We start from the raw sequence: 23,589 nt of genomic DNA, 5'->3' as shown, positions 1-23,589 counted from the left end.
ACTTTATACTGCTTTCCAGATTGGTTGCACCAATTTGTAGTCCCACCAGCAATGTATGAGTGTGCCTTTTCCCCCACATCCTCACCAACACTTATTGTTGTTTGTATTCATGAAAATTCCATGAATGGAAATATTTATGAGAACATCTGGTTTTGTTAGGTGTTCAGAAAAACAATCTTACCTACATATGTCCTTTCCTCAGGAATTGTACTTTTGTCCTATTTTAGCCCAAAACTACTAAATTAAAGCTATTCCTATATTCCACTGGTTACATGAATTTACTGTGCTCATTTTTACTTTGGAAATTTCAGGGTTTCACAGGGAAACCTGAATAGTGTATGCCTACTCAGTTTTCTTCATGACTAATTATTGTCATAACAGTAACTTGTGATTCTCAAATTCATGCCATTCTTCCTCTCACTTTAGAGGTTCTTGGGAGAAGAAAGTGGGATATATAAAGCCTCTTAGGACAAATCCTATTCAAACCATTAGCCTGGGCTATAACTGATACATAAATGCTTTATGCAGGACAATATAGGGGTAAATCTGCCTTATCATATTATCTATAAAGAATTGTCTTTTTAGGGCTGGGGATGTGGCTCAAGGGGTAGCCTGCTCGCCTGGCATGAGTGCGGCCTGGGTTCGATCCTCAGCACCACATACAAATAAAGATGTTGTGTCCGTCGAAAACTAAAAAAAAAAAAATATTAAAATTCTCTCTCTCTCTCTCTCTCTCTCTCTCTCTCTCTCTGTCTCTCTCTAAGGAAAAAAAGAAAAGAAAAAGAAAAAGAATTGTCTTTTTAAACGTAACTCCTAGCCCTAGGACAACTCTAAGGAGAAGCAAGTTCTTTACATCAAATACAGGGAAAAATTAAGAAATGTTCATACTAGATCTAAAGGTGTATCTTATTCCTCATACAGGATAATCTCTGTCTTTCCTGGAGACTCAAGTTAGATATGTAAGTAATTTAATGCCATTATCAAATGAATGACTTTGGTCTCAGAAAATGACAGAATTATGAACTGAATCAAAATATATATTTAGATTAGTGCTTTACAAAAAGAAGCTCCATGTATAATTATCTGTTAATTGAAGCCACTCAAACTGTGAGAACCTTTAATATACCTTACAGATTGACTGTAGGAGTTGCTGTTGGAAATAATATATAAATATATGATGTTTAAAGTGTGTCATTTGCACAAAGCAACTATGATAAACCTTTTTTTAGGATTTACACAATGGAGGCAAATGTGGCTGGCAGTGGGAGGCATAAAATGAAAGAATAAGGTTATTTCAGAAACACACCTACTCTTTAAGCCGTGACCCTTGCCACTTATCTCTATATAAAGAGCAAGGAGGATTAATCCAGAACTATAAAAAGCATCTATTTTTAGATTTCATTTTTCCCCTTTCACCGTTGATCTTGTCAACAGCATTAAATGTGAATGACAAAGAAACTTTTAAGATTGTCCTTTAGAGCAAAAATACTCAGAGAGTATTTGAATATAAGTAGGATTAATCACTGATAGTTATAATTTTTTAAGGAAATACTAAATTTATAAAAGCCTTTCCAACCTAATTAGGAAATTTTTAAATTCCTAAAATTAAGAAAAAATTTTAAATATCACTCAAGGGAAATTCAATATATCCTTAGTGAATTTTATTCCTCTTGAATAAAACTGCCTACGAAGGTTTTTATACTCTTTAAATAGATATTGGTAAGTAGTTTTGGGAACATTACACATTATATTCCAAAATAATGACTGCTGCTCAGATACTTGACAATACCTCAATAATCCGGTTATTCAAGACACTTGTTTCTTACATATTTTTTCTTATTATGAAAAATATTTAATATCTCTTAAAATAAGTATAATTTATAATAATTTTTAAATATTTAAGCACTTTAATAATTTCTAACAAAAAATTTTATTAAACCTGAATTAAGCATGGAATGGAGAGGCAGATGGGCTCTGGAATTAGACTGCCTTAGCTCAACTGTTAATACAACCACTGTTTGTCTCTACACAGTCCTGGGGCTGGAGCTAACCTAAATAAGTCTCTTCATCTGTAGATCCTTAGATAACTGTAGTACATGTGAGGATCATGTCAAAACCCAAATCACATATCTCATGTAAAATACACGATACCACACTTGTCATATAACAGGCACTCAGTAAATGTGTATCACTTGTATTGTTATTTTTTGAAGGTAGAAATTATACAACTATAAATGTTGATGTTTAGAATTTTCAAAATGCCTACTCATAGTAATTGGATATCTTTGAAAAGTCAATTACATCACGTAAAACTTTTGTAGTTATTGCATATGTCTTTATTTTGGATGATCATAAATTGTTGTTTTTGCCCTGTCAACAGTTGAGTATTGCAATTGGGGAAAGAAAAAGAAAATCTTCAGTTTCAGTTCATTTAGAAAACACTTTGAACCTGTTCGTGCATGTGGTAGACAATGTGCTAGAGATTACATTAAACCAAAGATGAATATGAAAAGACAGGCCCTTTAGGAGTTTATGGTTTAGTAGAATGAATAAGAACACCAGCAATATAACAATAGAAGTCATACATAGCAAGATTACTTCTATAAGGCTTGAAAATAGAGTTGATAAAGTGCCAGTTATCTGAATAGAATTCATGAAGGAGAAGGAAAGATAATAGTTGAACAAGAGGATTTGGGGACAATGTTTAAAATTATAGAAGAGAATGAGTCAGGGAGCAAAGACAAGATCCATGGAGGTTCTTTGGGAAGTGGTGAATAGTGTGGACTGCTAGGTTTTAGGTGCCTTTTGAAGAGAACGAGTGGGAAGACAGTAGATGAAGTAACAATATGAGAAGTTGGTATTAAAGAAAATATATAAAATCAGGCCTGTTTTTGAGAGAGAGAGAGAGAGAGAGAGAGAGAGAGAGAGAGAAATGAAGAAGAGTTTGGATAGGATTAAGAAAATCAGGGAGATAACCAGAGAGTTAAAATACACAGACAAACATAAAGGAGGAGAGATGGAAAGCAGATAGAATATGGGTTGAAATAGAGAAACGGTATCTGTACCCAACTTTTTCATAATCCAGAAAAAAAATATCTAGCAGGTAAACTTGGATTTGTCATTCTAGAAAAAGGAAATAAAAGCATAGGCAGGAGGTAAGAACTTTCTGCAGTATGTTTGTATTGTGGAAGAAAGATCGAAAACTGGAAACTAACTGTCTTTCAACTGAATATCTTCTAGCTGGAAATTGTCATATCCAAACATTCTTTGTACCCTGGATGAATGCTATGAATAGTTTGCTCTAGTGTGTAAAAATACTACAAGGAATTTTTCCTGGGTACTTTTCACTAACAATGCCAAAAAGGATGCTAATTAGTGACAATTGTGAGAGCTGGTATTGGGATCTGAGCACCTGTTTGCTAAGAGCTGGATTGAGAACAACTTATACCACATAAGCCTGCTATGCAGCTGTCAGTCGGCAATGACGCTGATTTATTACTGATTTGTGCTGGATTTGATGCTGACCCAGATGAGAAACTGGCTTCCTATCTCTGATGAGTTGATCCATTCAGTGCCTTCTATAACTATTCTTACTGCAAACAGAAAACATGTCTCAGTGTTTTGTTCTTCAAGCATCAAATCAATATTGTGATGCTTTTGTGTGAGGGGAGCGTACATTAAATCTGTACAAGTTAGATCTCTCACAGGCATGAGTGTAGGTTGACAAAATAATAAAGGCTGATTTGAGGCAGTCAGGCATTATTTACCTTGGCAGTCATGGGGAACAGTTTAAGTCCTCTGCTGCTCTGAGCATCACAGCTGTGATTTACACCACCAGTGCAAAACTGAAGACTGAATTTATGACACTTTACAAGTTAGACCCTGTTGACTTCAATTCTCTTCTGAATTTTCTTCCAAACCACAGATTATCTACTGAACCACATACTTTTCAGTCTAGAGGCTACATTTTCTCTCTCAGTAAGGTAGTTTATTTATCTCCTGTTATTGATACCAACGTTTGCTATGTACTATGTCCAGGAGTGAGGTAGGACAACTTTCAAGTGTACCTAACTTACTCAACTGCATAGAAGACAGCTGACTCTTATATCCCTTCAATTCATTCATTAAACATATTGAGGAAGTCTTCTCAATGCTGGGAATGTAATAAACAAAATGGACAAAATATAGCCGGTCAGGTTGAGCACAATGAAGTAGAATAAGGTAATTGAAAGTGACAAGAATACCATTTAAGATATTTACTCAGGTAAGATTCTTTTGAGGGGGCTGAGGTATTAGTTTAGTGGTAGAGTGCTTGCCTCGCACATGTGAGGCACTGAGTTTGATCCTCAGCATCACGTAAAAATAAATAAAAGCATTGTGTCCATCTTCAACTAAAAATATTAAAAAAAAAAATTTGTTTGAGAAAGTGACAGAAAGGATGTGAATCTCCATGGACGTCTATTCCACATGAAAAGGAAAAGCAAATGCAAAAGTCCTGAGACAGGCATGTACTTTTTATGATGGAGAAAAAGCAACAAAACCATAATGACTAGATTGCAGGTTATAGGTGCAAAGTGCTAGAAGTCTCCAGGGTAGATCGTGTAAGGCACTCAAACCATGGTGAGGCCAAAAGCGTTCCTGTGTGCAGCAGCTCCTGCTAATCATCTTCAGCTGTGTGGGTTCATTAGAATGAAGAAAATATTAAAACATTTCATTAAATAGGTGTATTCTTCAAATCTTACAGAAACCATGGTAAACTGAGTCTCCAAGGCATTCAATTACATAAGTAATAAGCTGTTGAGTTAAAATACAAACTCAGGAACCCTTGGTTCTAAAGCTCATTCCATTTCACCACAAAAGTACAGTTAGCATGTAAAAACTGAATTCAACCTAACTACTTTTTACTATGTTCCATGATATGTGTCTATGTTCTATGATAAGGCTGTGAATAAGACAGTGAGCCTACCCTCATAGTGTAGGAAGACTGTAGGGACTGAAAGATATTGCTAAATGATTATTGTTCACTGTGATAAAGGTCATACATGTACAAGGTAAGAGCAGAGAGAAGCAATTTATTAACTTTGGTAAGATAGTGACAAAAGCGAGACTAAATCTCAATGGTTTTTAAACAGGAGATAATGAAAGGGAGGAAGGTAGAACTTCTAGTGCAAACATGAAGCCATGTAATACATGACCTGAACAGAAAAGTGAAAATAGTTATCAACAGTTCAGAAGTGGAGCTGGAGTTCAGGCTACTTGTACATATCATTGTGTCACATTCTTCTGTGACAGCCAGTGTCCTGATTGATGAATGCCGGGTCTATATCATGATTAAATATGTTAATGTCATTCAACAGCTATTGGCCTTGAGTCTGAAGAGAGGGTCTAGATCACTAATGCCATGCCAGTCATGGGGGGCTTTACTTGTGGTTGTTCTCTCCCACTGAAGGGAGATAGGAAAAAATAAATAAAGAAGAAAATAGGAAAAAATAAACTGTCTAAATACATTCTAGTTTTTAGCATATCACAACAAATATAAAATGTGTCTGAAGATTTTTTTTTTTTTTTTGTACTGGGGATTGAGGCAGTTAACCACTGAGCCACGTCCACAGCTGGTTTTATATTTTATTTTGAGACCAGAGCTCACTAAGTTGCTTAGGGCCTTACTAAGTTGCTGAGGCTGGTTTTGAACTTTCGATCCTCCTGCCGCAGCCTCCTAAGCTTCTTGGATTACAGATGTGCACCACCATGCTGGTCTATGAAGATTTTCGTTTTACTGAAATATTATTAGGGAATTTTCAAGGTTAATTAAAAAACCCCAAAGTATCAAGATAATACTTTTTAAAAATGTAACTCTTAGGAAATTTCTACCTTTTTATTTAGTGTAGATTGATTACCATGACTTGTTGGCATGTGTCTTAATGAGAAACTGAAACATAGTTATGATGACACGTATTATACTTTAACCTTTTTTTTTTTTAGTATTTCTCTGATGTGTTCATTCTTGCTTATTTCATGATTTTTAAGCTAATTTCATAAAAAAAAGTTAGCAATGTGAGATAAAGGTTAACCTTTATTTAACAAGTATAACAGATCCTTGTTATTTCTTTCACCTTTCTTACCTTTTCAATCTTATGTGCTACAAGATTCTTTTCTTGAGCTGTAAGATAGGCAAACATGAGAATTGACAGCCATTTTTCTAGCCATCAAAGTAATTGAAGCTTTGCATCTTAATGGTTCCTTCTACTGCTGAGAACCCAGATGAGAGTTTCTTATTCTTTTTCCCCCTGTTGTTGTTTTTTTAAAAAATAAAAATAAAATTAAAGCAATCTAACTTTCAATCATGTCATAGTAAACCTCTAAAATTTAGAGACATTTTCTTAAGCTAAAATTGTGTTGCAACAACTCTTTGCTACTACATAAAGATGTGTTTAAGACAAAAGTTATTAAAATTTATCACAAAAACTGGTAATTTTGAAGCATTTATAATCTCCATCTCTGATCACACCTCCCTAAACAATCTCTCATGTTTAATGCACGCAAGTATATTGTTTAACTTTTTTCTCTAATCAAAAACCTAAATTTATACATATTTTTCCCAATGGTATTAAATTGCATTTTTTAACTAGAAATGGGAAATCTATTAGGTTTGACAAGAAGTATATACTCTTTTTTTTTTTTTCCCCGTGCTGGATGCTTATCAGAATGTGGGATACACACAATTTAAGGTTTTTGTATCTTTCCAAATATTGCAAAGTTATTTTAAACTTGATCAGTGAATTTTTAATATAGCTATTTAATGAATATTTGTAGAGAAACAGTAATGAAGATTCTGATGTTGATTGTGTTCTTTTGACCATCACAGATTAAAGAGCATCTGGCTAAGGGGCAGCGAACTCTGGCAGGTGATGGAATGTCCCAGGTAACGAAGACACTGTTGGATTTAACTCAGAGGAAAAATTTTTATGCAGGAGATCTTCTGATGTCTGTGGAAATCCTCAGAAATGTTACAGACACATTTAAAAGGGCAAGTTACATCCCTGCATCTGATGGTGTCCAGGTAAGAGAAACAATCTCATGAAGGAAAGGACCAGATAAGATGCAATCAATTTTTAGCACCCAGAAGCCAGTGTAGCCACCTGGTAGTAAGCCTGGACTGCAGGGAGAGAATGCTCACCCCTGCAGGGAAATATCAAGGCTGTGCTTAGTGTGAACTCTGGAAATGACCTCAATTCCTTTCCTCATTCTGCACCTCAGAGTCCTCAACCATAAAGTGCACATATTACACCTCAAGGAGATACTGAATGAAAATGTGTGTGGAGTGCTTTGAGCCCTCAGATAAAAGGCATTACAGCAAATTCAAGGTAGTATCACGGATATTTTATTCCCACATTTAATATCAACATCTTGCCATAGGAGACTATTAAAAGTACATTAAGTATAATGAAAGCACATTAACTGTAACATGCAAAGAAGACATAGTTTAAGGTTTGTTTGGGGGTTTGCTATTAGAAGAGGGAGAACCGTATTTAATTTTGTGCAATCATTGCCAGAAAATATAAGGCAGATAGAAATTGATCTGAATAGGAAAATAAGAAATTTACAGCATTTTTTTTTCTTACCATGGAAGACTTTTAGAGCAACATCATTTATTTCCATAATAGTGTTTAAGTATTCAACCAGTTTTAGTGTTGCCTTTGCCAATGAAACAAAGCTTGTTGAATGGCAAAATAATAGCATATTTAATGCAACCTCAGTTGGCATTTCAGATTAACTCTTTTTGTGCTATAGTCTAAAATGTATTCATGCCAAGAGTGTTGAGTTGATTTCTGCATTTCCAGCTCAATATTCTTCCTATTATCTCTGTAAAAAGTTGATTAAAATAAAGGATTGGCAAAACTCCCAGATCAGGTATTGTTTTCTTCATTTGGGAGTTTTGTTTGCATTTCACTTTTTAAATACATCTTTGGTTTTTGTTTGCTCTTTTTTTTGGATTTTTTGTTTGTTTTGTTGTTGTTGTTTGTTTGTTTTGTCTGCTTGTTTTGGTTTTGGATTTAATTAAATCTTGAGTGAAAGAGAAAAAGAAGGGTTTTTTTGGAATCATGGAGTTATTTACAAATAATATTGCTGCCTTGATTTATGTACTAAAATTTGATGCACATGCAACTGAGAGTATCTCCTGTGAGAATTATTGGTGCTGCATTCATAGATTATATCATCAGTGTTCACTTTTTAAATTATATTTATAAAATTCCATCAGGAAGGGTGGAATTGACTTGAATAGAAGGCTGACTTCCTTTAGTCATTTTAAAGATGATGTTTTATACAAAGAATGAAGTAATTTTTAATATTAACAAGTTAATAAAGTTATATACAGCTATTCCCTGCAGTTCTGAAATAATTATATTAGCATTGACATTAAAACCTAATATTTGAAGTCCTTGACACAAGATACAACTTTTAATTTAAAAAACAAAACAAAACAAAAATACACAGGCTCTGAGACACTATGTTCACAGTTGAAACATCCAGCAGAATATTGTACTAAATAATCTCTAACTCTCAAAATAATTGAGTTCTAAGATTTTATGTAGTAAATTGAAGAAACTAAGGGTATCAGGTTATGTTCATAATGTATTTTGAGATACTCATTGGAATACATGAGTCAACGAGCAATTAGTTTAACTAATTGCTTAATCTTAAACACTAGCTGGTTTGACTTAAATGAAACAATTTGGCTGATTATTTTGTGGCCATTTTGTTCTAGTCAGAAATAGGTTCCTTCATTTCTACCCTATGCTCTCTTCAGTCCTCCACATATACACAACGTCCAGAACTCACTGGTATCTTCCTAATTCCCTTACAAGTGGAAATGTTATTTTTCTATTCTATTGATTTTGCTGGCATCTTTTCAGCCACATGGAATACTATCCTTTTGTGGTATTCTTTCTTCTCTCAGCTCAACTCTGTCACTTCTTTCCCATTGCCAGACCACCAAATCCCTAACTCTGTTTAAAAACGGTGTTTCCTTTCTCTGAAATCCCAGAGAACTCTTACCTCTCTTATTTTACTTTCCAGAATTCAATATAAATGGATACATGTATACCTTGTCTTCTTTGCTTTATTATAAATTTTGTGGCCATCTTCAACATTCCATGTACTTTACATAAACCTCAACTTGCCATTTGTGAAAGTTCTGGACATTTCCAATTGGCAAGCACCCCAGACTTCACGTGATATAAATTCATCTTGAACTCCAAATTTTCTTGCATTTTTTAGTTTACTTTGTGGAATTTGCAGTCCTAGCCTAGACTTGTAATGTCACCTTGATTTTTGCCTTGTCTTTCTTTCCTGTTGGGTCTACCAGCACAATGCTTCTTCCATCTATTCTTTCCTCAGTCTTCCCACTGCTGTTATCCTAACCAGCCTCTAATGAGCTCAGCCTCCACGATATCTGTGGCCTTTTTTCTTTGATCCTTTCACATATTTACCTCTATTCCTATCCATGTTACACACTATCTTCCTGTTAGTTGTCCTGGGACAACTAAGAAACATCTAAGAAATCTTTAGGGGATTCTCAAGGACCCCTCGATGACATCCCAAAATCTTAATATTGGCTTCTAGTACGCTGTGCAGTATGTAGATTATCTATGTCTCAAGCTTCTTGCCTAGATTGCTCTTCCTCTTTACAGTTAATTTGAGCCAAATTAACCCTTCCTCCTTCCTGAATGCATTGCACATTCTTGGCTCTGGGTCTTTGCTTCCTTTGTGCTTTCAGACTGGCTTAGTCTGTCTCAACCTTCCAAAGTCACCTCTTGGTACTCTGGGCCTCTGAAACTTTTTCTCCTGCACCTCATTATATCTTAAATTATTAGCACTTGCTACAAATTTTTTGAAAAAGAAGAAATTTTCCTGATCCACCTTTGAACCCTAGCCAAGCTCCAGTCTCCTACCCCAAATAAGATTTAGAATCAAATCTTGACTAGAGAAGCCATTTAAAAAAAAAAAAAATGAAGAAACAAAAAGTTGGTTAAATTAGTCAACAGTAAAACTAATAAGAACAAATAATCAAATAGTTATCATTGAGCAGTTTTCATATTTTGTCCCTCAGTAGCAAACAATGAGCAAGAATAACAAATAAATTAAGTAAAACTATGTAAAAAGAATACATTCTTTTAAATGTGGTTATATACTGAGCATTTTATTTAAAATGGTTAATATGCTGGCTTCAAAAAATTGATTTAGTGTATTAATGAAAGAGAATCAAAATAGCTGCAGCCTGCATTATACACACATGCACACACATATCTATGTATATGAATATATTTTTATTAGAAATCAAATAAATTAAACTGTGAAGGCCTCTGACAAAATTAAAGGCTTTAGGGTGGCTATGATAATGTTATGACTTAAGAAGATGAGAACTGGCATGATTCCTCTCAACACATGAAGCTCTTCTCTTTGTTCAGATGACTTTTGTAATTACCAATATTATTTCCAAAAAGACAAGATTTGGGAGGGCTTTTGTTTTGTCCTGTTTTGGTTTGGTCTTTGAAGAAAATGTATCCATGGAAAATTTCATTCAGTAGAATTGCTAAAAATCACTAAGGCATTTGCATTTTTGTCATCTAGACTTGCTCAATAATCATAGTCCAGGACAGAAAAAAAAATCATTTAAAAATATAGAACTATATGTTTACCCTTAAATTTTTAAAGTTTGTAAATGATTATTATATTTCCCCATGTGAACTCAGTGAATCTGTTTCTTTTCTGTTAGTAAGGTTTTCTTTTTAAAAATTTTACTTTATTAGTTGTGGCTTGACACTTCATAAACCAAAATATGTTTCAGCTTAAAGAATCCATAAAATTATGAAGTTAAATGTTCCCGATAATTCACAGTACTGAGAAACAGCATTATAATTACATGAGCCACTGAAACTTCAAGTTCTTAGAATAAGTGCCCTAAATTTTATTATTTATGAACAATAATTTGTTACCATTGACAACTAAAAAAAGGAGGAAGAAAAATATATAACTCATATAATTTTATACCAGAAAAGTATACAGCTTTGCCTTATCAAATGAAGATAATTAGGACTTAAAACCATTACAGTGTAAATTCTCAGAAGTTCAAAATATAATTGCCTATCATTTTATGGAGAAATGCAAGGCTGAATCCCTTTACACTTTGCTAAATCAACACCAAATTCTATTAAAATGTGCACAATTATTTCAATAAGCAACAGGGCCTAACTACAAAGCAGGGAAGTTTGCCTTTATTTGGTACTCTGTCTTCAGGTAACCATTTAGCTCTTTGGCAGCTATTACACATTAAGGTTATGCCCAGCATCAAACATATGCATGATACCTATTTTTTTAATGCCAGAAACCTGAATTAGAACAATAAAAAGAGAGAAGCAGCAAAGCAAAACAACAGAAATAATTTCTGACATTAACAATACCCTACACAGGCCACTCACCAGCTCTCCAAGAGAAGATTTTCATGGGTTACTTAGCATCTGCACCCTTCCTGGTCAGGCACTAGGTCATAAAATGAAGCTCCACATTAAGTCTTTTTTTCTTTTTACTGGTAGGTATCCATCTTTGGATATTACTGTGAAACTGTTTCATCCTGATCTGGACAATATCCTCTCTAATATACACCATCATTTCACATCTAAGACAGAAAAGGTGCTATATGTGATACACTACACTAAGCTGCCTTTCATTTTAAGTCCCATTCTAATTTATAATTTATAAGATGTTGAAAAAAAGCTATGTATCTAAGAATGATAAACCATAATTATACAACTTGGTATCTGGTATACCATCTTGCAAAAATCTTTTCCCTTCAGGCATATTCTTTTCCTAACCTACACTTCATCACATCTCCCAGAACTCATATGAGTTCTCTAAGTGTCGTATCCTTCCCTTTTCCAATTTTAAGATTTGAATCAAATATATTTTTTTTCAAAAGTCTTCTCCCCAAATTTAGGCAGAACTGGATTTTCCCTACTCCTCTGGCCTTTTGAAACCTTATATACATCCCACTAGAGCACTCACATACAGCATTGTAATGACTATTTCCAAGTCTGCCCTCAGCAGTAAATTTTAAATTTGTTGAGAGATAATTACATCCCTAGGGCCTAGTCTGACACTTGAAGCAGAGCAGACCCTCAAATATTTGTTGAAATAATTATTAAATTAACAAAAGAAATATAATAATGTTTGGGAAAATCACATGCTTGCACCAAAAAAAAAGAAAAAAGATGAAATTTTAAAAACTGCTCTAAATGTCTAATTCAGGGCTGGGGATGTGGCTCAAGTGGTAGCACGCTCATCTGTCATGCGTGCGGCCTGGGTTCAATCCTCAGCACCACATACCAACAAAGATGTTGTGTCTGCCAATAACTAAAAAAATAAATAAATAAATAAATATGTTTTAAAAATAAATAAATAAATGTCTAATTCAAAGAGACAGGAGAGACTTGATTCTCCATAAACAAGGTTACTAAATATTACTGAATATAAATGTTATTTTTTGAAAGATACTCTGCAGAGATTGGTAACGCAGATTAGCCTGGAAAGGAATAGCATGTAGGGAGGGGGAGTAAGCCTGTGGAGGATGTAATGAAGGTGGTTTAGAGGTGTGGGAAGGAAGCACATCTCAGGGTCACTAGGGCAGGGAAGACAGATCTCCTAATGGAATGAAAGGTAGGTCCTGAGACAGTTTGCACTTGAGAGATACAGAAAATTTGGAGAAGAACTTAAATATAGCAATATCCACAGAGACCCACAGCGTACTCATGTGAATGCAAAGGCCAGTCTCCACTTAGGCATTTTTCTGTTCTTCTAAAACACTTATGTTAGTCTCACTTAGTATTGTAAAATACTGTAAAGTTTTCTTTTATCTTTTTACTGTGGCCCACTTTAAAACACAAAGTTTACATCAATATATAATTGAAGAGAGTTTTACAAAAATAATATCTACCATTTTATGTGTAACACATTCTGGTACTTTCCATTCTTTTCTATTTGGTTAAGAAAAATTAATCATGACCTGTTAATGGTCAGTACTCAACATTGGAAGACCCTTGCTTATTTGACACATTTCCTAGGTTTGAGAATTTTTTTTTACAGTGGTTGAAATTAAATAGGAAGCTCTAATCTCAGTTTTCCAATTTCTTTTTAAAGTGCCAATTGTATTACAAAGAAATATTTCAGTGTTGGGTGATCAAGTAAATCAATTAAAAGCAGAATAGTGATTTTAGTGAAGTCAAGCATCTTCTACCTTAAGACATTTCATGACATAGCACATATTGCTGTCACATGGATCACATGGATCATTCCTAAAATGACCATCCGTAGCTTAGGTCACCTGGTTAGGACCATAGAGTAATATTTCTTCTGTGAGTTTAGTACCAAATGTTTTTACCTTTTGCATATGAAAGGGTGGATGGTATATGTGAAAGTAACTATTAATATGATAATATATGTTCCAGTCAGTGTTTTCACTACTGTGACTCAAATATGCAATTTTAGGAGAGGAGAAGTTTCTTTGAGGGCTCACAGTTTCAGAAGCCTTGGTCCATAGACAGCCGGCTCCATTCCTCGGGGCTTGAGGTGAGGAAGAACATCATGGTAGAAGAATGTGGCAGAGGAAATTGGCTCACATGATGATCAGGAAACAAAGACAAAATATATACCCCCAATACTCTCCAGATACAAATATACATTAAAGGTGTGCCCCCAGGGACCCATCTCCTCCAACCATACTATATCTGCCTTCAGTTACCACCCAGTTAATCCCATCAGATTAATTCCCTGATTAGTTAAGATTATCATAACTCAATTATTTCCCCTCTAATCCTTCTTGCATTGTGGCACACATGAGTTTTTGGGGGACACCTCACATCAAACCATAACAATATAATACTGTAACACAATGATAAGTCTTAACTGTGGAGGTCTCCAATTTTCTTAAGTAAATAAGATCTGTTAAGAGTTCTTCTGGTTTGTAATAATAATTCAACTGCAACATTCAAGATACAATGTGATATCATGAGAGCCTGTGTTTAGAAAGCATTGTGCAAGCAGAAAGGTTTATTATTTTCTCAAACATGTGTCAGGTTGATAAGGAAGGTTGTAGGGTATGACAATTGAGTGCTTACTCTAAATACAGAATTTTGAACTTCAGGATGTGGCTTTGGAGTCTGTTAGCTCTGTGACCCTAGACAAGTTACTATGTACTTCAAATTTCTCTTCCATAATTTGGGATAATAGTACTTACCTTATAGGGTTGATATAAGCATTCAGTTATCTATATGAAATACACAGTATCTGACACATAGTAGAGATCCAGAAATATTGCTACTGCTATCATCCAATAAGTTCAGACTGATGGAGTGAAAACTTAAAGTCTCTGGACCACAGATAGCTACTGCCATTGCAGGTGTGTATTTGAAGCGTTCCTGGCAAGAAAGGAAGGTCCGATGTTTCTCATAGCACCAGCTAAGAAATTATAGGCATTGCTTATTCTTCACTTGTTAGGGAAAAGAGCAAGGAATATGTCAAGGGAAAATGGGAAGAAAGAAGCATTTAGTCTTCAGGGATGATGCTGCAGGGCCATTTTAGAGTTGGAGGGCAAATTAATGAAGAGAGCGTGTAAATCAATCATTGGGTTCTTGGCTCAGTGAAAACTACGTTGAGTCCAGAACCACAGTTGACAAGCTCCCCACATTTTAAATGTCTGCTGTTTTCAATGATTAACAGAGGAGTCCGTATATTTCTCTGTGGTAGAGTCTTGTATAATCATCATCTCCTTCTAAGTAGTATTTAAACTTTAACCTTAATCTAAACATGAAAATAAGACACTCAACACTAAACAACTTCCTTAAATGGATGAAATATTAAGCAACAAGTTTTGCTCCACAAATCAACATGATTGAATCCTGCCATAAATAAAATTTAGAAGATGGCTGCTGGCTGACAGGAGCTAATGAGCTTCACAAGAAAGCACAAAATTGTGCACAGAGATCATGCAGGAAGAAGGAAGGAAAGGAATTTTTAAGAACATGTATTATGTAGACCCAGGCATGGTAGTGCACACGTATAATCCCAGTGACCAGCTTCAGCAACTTAATTTTTTAAGTTGTCTTAAATTTTTTTAAATGTAAAAAGGTAGTTCAGTGGTATAGCACATCTGAATTATTCAATTCACAAAAAATTATATATATATATATATATAATATAAATATTATATATATATATATATATATATATATATAAATTACATATAATTATATATATAGTGCAATCAACTAGTATACGTTATTTTGACTGCACTCAAACAAAAAAACCCAAAATTTGTATTACGTATTTTTACACTTTTAGGATCTCCCATTGCCCTCAGAATCAAGCAAATATTGAGATTTACACAAGAAAAATACACAGATGGGTTGTCATTGTGATCTCCACTTGTTATCAAAGATTTTTCTTTTATAAATTATCATTGAAAATATATTAATTTGATAGGACTGCCATAATAAAGACTCAAGCTAGGTGACTTAAATGAAAGAAATTTATCTTACCCTTTTGGAGGCTAGAAATCAAAGATCAGTAGTCAGCAGATTTTTTTTTTTTTCTTTTTCTTTGCCTCATTGATGACAAGCTTGTCTTTGAGTTTTTACATGTGTCTTTCCCTGCTCTGTGCACATATATTCCTGGTGTCTCTGTGTGTTCTAATCTCCTCTTCTCCTGGACACCAGGCAGATTGAATTATATCCCTCCCTCATACCCTCTTTTTAATTTATTTTCCTCTTTAATGGCCCTAACTCCAAATAAAGTTAATCTGAGGTACTGCATGTTATGACTTCAACATATAGTTATTTTGTATGGGAGTGAGGGTTGGAGGGGGAATACAATTCAGCCCATAACAAGGAATCTTGAGTAACTGAGAATTCCTTGTATTAAAGAGGTGTGTGCCTAGCATTTTCTCCCAGGACAAGCCTGCAATGGCTGCCTCCTTCAGTGTCTAAACCTGTGATGTGTGCTTGGTTCCTTCACATGGTGACCTCAGGTGTACCAGCCAGCCTTGCCCAAACTTGAGTTACTGGTCCTCATCTAATTCCTCTCTTAGGAAGCGTCCCTTAGGGGCAAGCTCAGTGGAATCTGCCTGGAATCCCAGCCACTGGGGAGACTGAGGCAGAAGGATTACAAATTCAAGGCCAGCCTGGGCAACTTAGCAAGACTCTATCTCAAAATATAATTTTAAAAGAGCTAGATATGTAGCTCAGTGTTAGAGTGCTTGTTTAGTATGTGCAAGGCCCTGGCTTTGGTTCTTCGCAGGACCAAAAAAAAAAAAAAAAAGCATCTTCTGTCTGGATTTGATAATTCTTTGCCGCATTTAGTTGTGATGTTCTTATAACATTGGTTCCTCTGCCAGACTGCCTTTGGGGGAATAATCATACAGCATAATTAACCCTGTTAGTGTCGCCTTTTACCCTTCTTTTTTGAATGAGTGCTGAACTCATTCACCAGAGGACTGAAGATTGAATGTTTTCTTCTTTCCCTTAACCTCATCCAGTCTCCCAGCTGACTCACTCTGCCACCTCTTTCTGGAGTTCTTCATCTGAAATTTAACATGGACTGGTATCATTTTATAAAACATTGCCCATCCAGCTATTCAGAAACTCTATGAGGCAAACTGTCTTACATCATGGCAGAGCAGGATTAGTTAAGAAATAAGGCCAGTAATTCCTGGAGCGGTATTCTTATGCAGTTTTCAAAACAAGTCAGGGCTTCTGAGATATTGTGACTAAAAAAAGAAGAAAAGGAGGAAAAAACAAAAGGTATCATTAAAGGTTGTTTTTTTTTCCCCCCCTTAACTATTGCATCTTGGGAGATGTTTGTTTCAACAATCTGCTCTCACATTACTCTGGGTCTAGTGGATCGCAGTCATCAAGCTAGGACAGTTCTGCCTTTCTCAGGATCCTAGGACAGTCCTGCCTCTCTCAGGATCCCTGTGACCACAGCTCTCAAGTCTGGTCATCCCATCTGCTGTGGATCCCACCACTGAGCTTAATAATCTAGTCCTTCCAAAGAGCCCTGCCTTTTTTCTGCTGATTTCCCAGTGGCTCAGTATCTTGTCTCTGAATCATATCCTCATTGGTCTTGGGCCCTGAAACCCACTAGGGAGGGCATCCTGAATGAAAATCTGCTGCCTTCCTGAATCCTTAACAGTTTCTAATTGCCAATGGCCAATGCGTGTGCAGCTTGGATAGATATTCTGGGTAAAAGTATCAATCCATAATATGTACAATCCTTTCTCCAGATCAACTGTAAGTTATTTTGCCTATTTCCTGTTACAAAGAAAATTAATTTAAAAAAACCAAACACATTGGACAAACTAAACATGATTTGTACGGTAATGTTGCTTGGACTCAATTTCATTTCTGTATACTTTCTTGAATAGGAGACTTAGAAGTAGAATCACAGTCTGATCACATGTAAGCTGCCATCCATACATTAGTCTGTAATATGGATGTGCTTATGGTTTTATGTATTACACGGTCAATTGTTGTCTGCCACGTGCAAGACTAATAGGGAGACCTATTGCACTATATCTTGAACTGTGCTTGGATTTGTACCTGTTGGTCTCTAAATTAACCTCACTCCTGGAGCCTCTTCTTTATTTTGTCACCTGTCACTCCTCCTCCTCTTTTTTCCTTATCTGTCTTGATTTTTACTCTTCCTATCCATTCAACTCTACTCACCCCATTCAACTCTGCTCCTGATCATCTCAGTTTTTTTATCCCCAAAGTCTCCAGTTTTCAACCAGGATTAATTATTCACAAATTTTTGTCTTTTGAAATGTAGATGATAGTTAAACCTGTCTGCTAGACCATCTTCTGTTAGCTATATTGTAGAGTTCTCATACTCAAGTTGAACAAATCTAAGCTCGCTTTCTTTTTCCAGCACTGCCTTTTCATAGGTGGGATTCAGCATACTTAATTGCATCATCATCCTAAATGACATAATCTAGGGACCAGAGATTGACCTTGGAGTCTGTACTTTCCCACCTGTGCAGATGTCATTATATCATGCTGTTTCCCTAAGCCAAGCTACCATCATCTCTGGCCTCAGTAATTTAAGACTTCTCTCTAACCTCCATGTTTTCTCTTTTACTATCTTACACTTTAGTTTTTACCCTGAAGCCAAAATTCCGTTTTTAACTAAATTTGTCACATAACCAACTGTGGGATCAAGGCCTCACTTCATCTGGCTTCTATCTTTTTTTATCCTATGTGAATATTCTTCTCCCTCTGTCCCAATTATCTTCCTTCCAAGACCACTCCACCTGTATTTTCTTTTTTCTTCTTCTCTTGTCTAGACTGTCCTTTATCCAGGGAATTTGTACTTCCTCTTCCCAGTATTTTCAGGAATTCTCTCCCTCAGGTTTTCCCATGTCTGTCTCTTCTCATTATTCTGGTATCAGCTCAAGTGTCACCTCAGAAAGGTCTTTCCTGATGATTATCCAAGCAAAAGTGGTTCTCTCTTCCTCCCCGCCCCCACAGCCTGCCCTGACCTAATCTCTCCATTCCTATAACCTATTATAGTTTTAAATCAGCCTATTTAGTCCATTTCTAATATTATAACAAAATACCTGGTATTGGTACAGAAAACAGAACTGTGTTTTCCCACAGTTCTAGAGGCTAAGTCCAGGATTAAGGTACAACATCAGTCTGGTGAGGACTACTCTCTACCTCTGGGAAGACACCTTGTTATGGCATCTTCTGGAGGGAAGAATGTTGTGTCCTCCAATGAAAGGAGGCAGAAGGGCAAGCTAGCCAAATACTGTCAGAAACATCTTTATAAAAATGGGTCTTGATCCCATTTACAAGGAAGAGATGGCTTAATCGCCATCATATTGGCAGCATCTACATTTTGGAGCGGACATATTCAAATCACTATCTGAAATCATGGAAGTGGGCAGGGAGATACTGAGGGCTGAACCCAGGGTGTACATGCTAAGTGCTACCACTGAGTTACATCACCAGTCTTGATATCATCCTTTAAAATTTATTGACTTACTGCCTTTCTTCACCCACTAGAGTGTAAGTTCCATGAGACAGGAACCCTCACATATCTTGTTCACTCTTATCATTCCCAGCTCTCAGAGAAATACCCAAGATAGAGAAGTCATTTAAAAAGCATTCCTTGAATTGGTAAATGCACTTCTTCTTCTAGGTATTTTCCATGTCTTTCTTCACTCTTTCATTCCCACACTTACTTCTCTCCTTTAGGCCTTCATAATTACTACTGTGAGCTATTGAAAAGCATTATTTGTGATGTTTCTTTCTCCAAACTTTTTCTTTGCCAAAGACCCCTCCACTTTGCTACATGAATTATATTCTTATAACTTTCCTTATCCATTATTTTTCTGAAAAAAGCAGCACTTATAGTATAGATGCATTCTGCAAGGGGTTGGGTAGGGACAGTGATGGTGGGGAAGGATTCCCTGTGTTTGGCAAAGAAGCCATGTTTATGAAAGAGGAGGACCTTCCTTGGGTTAAACACCCACAGCTAATGCTTTATTAATTAGGCCCTATGACTTCTCAAAAGTGTGTATCTGTTTTCAATAATGACATTGAACCTTCTTAATGCTATTTAAGACAGAGTGTTGTCCCATATTTACTCATGATAACCTGTTCTCTTATCTGTTAAAATAAGTCTCATATTTCATTTCCTGAATATATTGAGGTCTCTGGTGGTACTGGAGGCATGGCTATCAGAAGAGGGTGTTGAAATGGAAAGAAGACTGCAAATTAGATGTAGGAATTTTTTTGTTCTTCTAAATTACCTCAATGCATATTTGATTGCCTTGTACACCATAGGTCTGCAGCCAGTTGATTTTAAATGTTTGAGTGCTCACACTTTGCCTTATGCTGTGCACTGGAGTCTCAAGAGTGAACAAAACAGAACTAATCCCAACTAGATGATAGGCTGCTAGAGAAAAAAATCCCTAAACCAAATTTTACAAATCATGATGACAAATTGTGATATACTTCAAAAAAAGGCTATGCAGTTTGAGGTAAGAAAGAGACCTCATATATGCAGACCTTATATACTTGGGGAGAGTAGTGATCTGATGAAGTCCTGTAGAGGAAATTCCATATAGATCTAGAATGAAAGATAAGAAAGGGTCATCCCAGTTAAGAACAAGAAGTAGAGCAGTCCAAGAAAGGGAACAGCATGTATCTTGGGCTGCAGGCAGAGATGAAAAGATAGGGGGGCAGAAAGACCTCTCAAGAGCCTGCTGCATAGAGGGTGTGGAGCAGAATATCATGTGGTAAGGTTGGAGAGGTGAAGGAGCTGGACCAGGCAAGGCCTTCACCTCTTCTCTAGATGGATGCTCTGTTCTATGCTCTCCATCCTTAATCTAATAGCTTGTTGCTGATCCCTTGTTTAGCTATTAGGCCAATTGTAGGCTTACCCCTATATTTCTATCAGGACCAAAACAGTTCTTTCAAACCCTCAGTTCTACATTATTTAATCTTGTCCTTTAGGGCTTATCTTTTATCTTGGCATCCAAACATTTTGGGTTGATGAAGAAAACAGTTCCTGTGGCTTAGATATCTCAAATTATAGTTTAATATGTAATTTTATTTCCTTGAAGAATTCAGCAAAAGCTAAGTGTTAAGAGTGCTTTAGCATAGTTACAGAAAAATAATATATAATCCAAAAGATATCTGCCAAGTGGAAGCCAATCAGAAGTAAAGCAAAGAACGATTACTGCTTTCCATAAAACACATATTTTGTTTTGTTTTGTTTTTGTTTTTTGTTTTTGTCTCTTATAGGCAAATCTAGGACCTACACTTTGAAATTCACAGAAGCATCTGTCCTTCTCTTTATAGTATATATTTGCTTCACTGATTTTCATACTTCCTGCAGAGAAAAATACAAAAAGAGTCATGCCTCTTTGACCTTTGTGTCCCACAACCACTTGGCAGAGTGCTTTTTAGTAGGTGTCTAATAATCACTACAGTGAAAACCCCTTCTAGCACAATGCATTCTTAGGATGGAGAGATTTCTACTGAACAAATTACAGCCCCAGAAGTTAGTCATGAATCAGTTCTGTGCTCTGCATTTTGCCAAGAGAGGAAGATAGATTAAATGGGGATAGGAGAGACTGGCATTGGTTGTGAAAGACCACATTAACATTCTAAATGTATATTTGCCATAATGTGGCTATAAATAAAAATTATGCAGTCAGTCATATAAAAAACAGAAAAAAAATAAAGGGAATACAATCACAAAGCCTCTGTACATCAAGGACTTACTAGATGTCAGGAAATGTGCTAAGAATTACCTCCACAGGCTGGGGATATAGCTCAGTTGGTAGAGTACTTACCTCACATGTACAAGCCCCTGGGTTGAATCCCCAGCACCACACACACACACACACACACACACACACACACACACACTACCTCCAAGTTTCACAATAGCTTTTCCAGGTAACTATTATTATTCCTCTCTTACAGATTAAAGGAATAAGGGTTAGCTGGACAACATTTGCCCAGGATCACACAATTAATAATCAATGAACAAAATTTTAATCCAAGTCTGCTTATTTCAATCTCCAAGCAACTGTGACTCTGCCAAATGCATTCAGTTTTTGAAATCAGCCTAAATCATAGGCATCAGGGATGATCAAAAAGAGAGAGAGAAATAATACACATCTGGTGCATTTCAGACTGAGATAAGCGACCTGATCCATAAATCATCAGCGTAACAGCACCATTAGCAGGGCTCTTCAGGAACAGCAGCAAGCAGTATATTTGCTGCCTTGGAATCAGCATTGTTCTTTGTTCAGAAATTTAATCAAGTGGCCTGAAATGTTACAAGTGTCCTTTCCAAAATACTGTCTGTCCTGTTTGTTCTGTCAGTTCTGTTCTCTTTCAATCTTTGACCAAAAGTCAAAGTGAATTAATATATAATAACTAATATTAATATACCTATTTTTCCATGTTTGGAAGACAAATTAGAATGGAGACAGCTCAAAGGAATGGTGCCGAATCTTGTTAGAAAACCCAAAGCATACAGACTTTTCACCTTGTTTCCTTTAATTTAGAACTTTATTAAGTATCCATTATGGGCCAGGCATTATATATATTGAAAATATATTGATGAACCAGAAGACTTGGTTTCCCATAAATGCTCCTACTCCAACCCAGACATCGAGGCTTAGCTCACTATGCTCCTATCTGGTCTGCACTAAGGGAACTACTACAGATTATTCTGAACCAATCAGCAGTGAGACCACGGAAGAACTGTCATCTGTATTACTCGCCCACCGTGACTTAGTTAAGTCCCATATGTTGGCCTTAGAAAATGATAAAACATTCTGGTACCCTATGTTTGGCTAATGTTTATTTTAGCAATTTGCATTTTTATGTTTGCCCTTTGGTGATTAAAAAAATCCGAACTCTGAATTTATTATTTTCATCAAGGAATTGGATGTGAGCAGTGGCCTTCATGTACAGCAAGAAGTCACTGACCCACTGTCAGTAAACCGTGCTTTGTGAACTGTTTTTTTTTTTTTTTCCAGAAATGGAAATGCATTTGAACAAATTGCTTCCCATTCTCTTAGAGTCTCTTGTTAGCAGCAGCACGCATTTTGTATGAAAGGTGGCAGAGGTTAAGATGCAGGCCAAGGTCCTGGGCTTTAGTGCAGCTAACTGGCATGCACAGGGATGAGACCTGCAACATTTGCCTCATTAGTACCAAATCCCCTGCTGAGTTAACCAGCCATAGGCGATTGGAGAACTCTGAAGGTTAATTCTTTCTGCCCATAGGTAGAGTTGCAGCTCAATGGACTAAGGCCTTAAAATGTTAACACTTCAAGAGAGAAATTTTAAGTGGAAAAAAAAATGGCTGGCTGTACAAAAAGGTTAAATGAGTTGAAAACTGGTCTAAAACAGACTTGCCTTTTTTTCAATAGTTGCATAAAATATTCTGGAATATTTATAGAGGTTATGACTCCAAACATGTTTCCACCATGTGATTGCCAGGAACTATTAAAATAAATAGCTCAAATAGGGCAATTAAATATAGATACTAACAGTTTCAAATCACAAAACTAGAGGAAATGAAGCAGCTTTGTTTTTCATCTAAAAACACCCAGGTGAATTTATTCAGAATTAAAGTAAATGCTTGTTTTGAAAAGCTAGATAGGGAGGAAGACAGATGAGACTAACAAATTATTGTTATTTCTGCCCTCAAAAGGGAGTTCTGTCATAAGCTAAAGTGCCAGTATGAGGCAATGCTTCTGCTAAATTACCTGCAAACCAGTTACAAAAGATGGATTCTGAGGACACAACCAAGTAACCACCGTCTATGTGGTTTAAGACAAATATGTTAGCTTGACACTAGGTGTTCTATGACCCTAAATCATGGCTTTCCTTCACCAGGAACCCTGGTTTCCTTGTTCTGACTCTTGTGTCTTGATGGCACAGTATAATGTCAGAGGACATCAAAAAATGTCTCCCTCCAGTAAAAACAACAACAACTACAAAAATAGCCCCT

General features: G+C 36.0%; 1 protein-coding gene across 1 annotated transcript in view; it reads left to right on the top strand.

The window, feature by feature from the left end:
• The window catches only part of Adgrb3 (adhesion G protein-coupled receptor B3), a 687,882-nt gene that overhangs the window by 324,476 nt on the left and 339,817 nt on the right, over nt 1-23,589 (top strand). The window contains exon 9 of the mRNA XM_071613277.1: nt 6,866-7,060. Coding sequence (XP_071469378.1) covers nt 6,866-7,060 — 195 coding nt within the window. The remainder of the gene's footprint in view (nt 1-6,865; nt 7,061-23,589) is intronic.

Source organism: Marmota flaviventris, chromosome 6 (assembly GCF_047511675.1).
Source record: "Marmota flaviventris isolate mMarFla1 chromosome 6, mMarFla1.hap1, whole genome shotgun sequence".
In the NCBI taxonomy this organism is placed as follows: domain Eukaryota; kingdom Metazoa; phylum Chordata; class Mammalia; order Rodentia; family Sciuridae; genus Marmota; species Marmota flaviventris.
The sequence above is the reverse complement of the archived record's forward strand: the minus strand, read 5'-3'. Positions and strand labels throughout refer to the sequence as shown.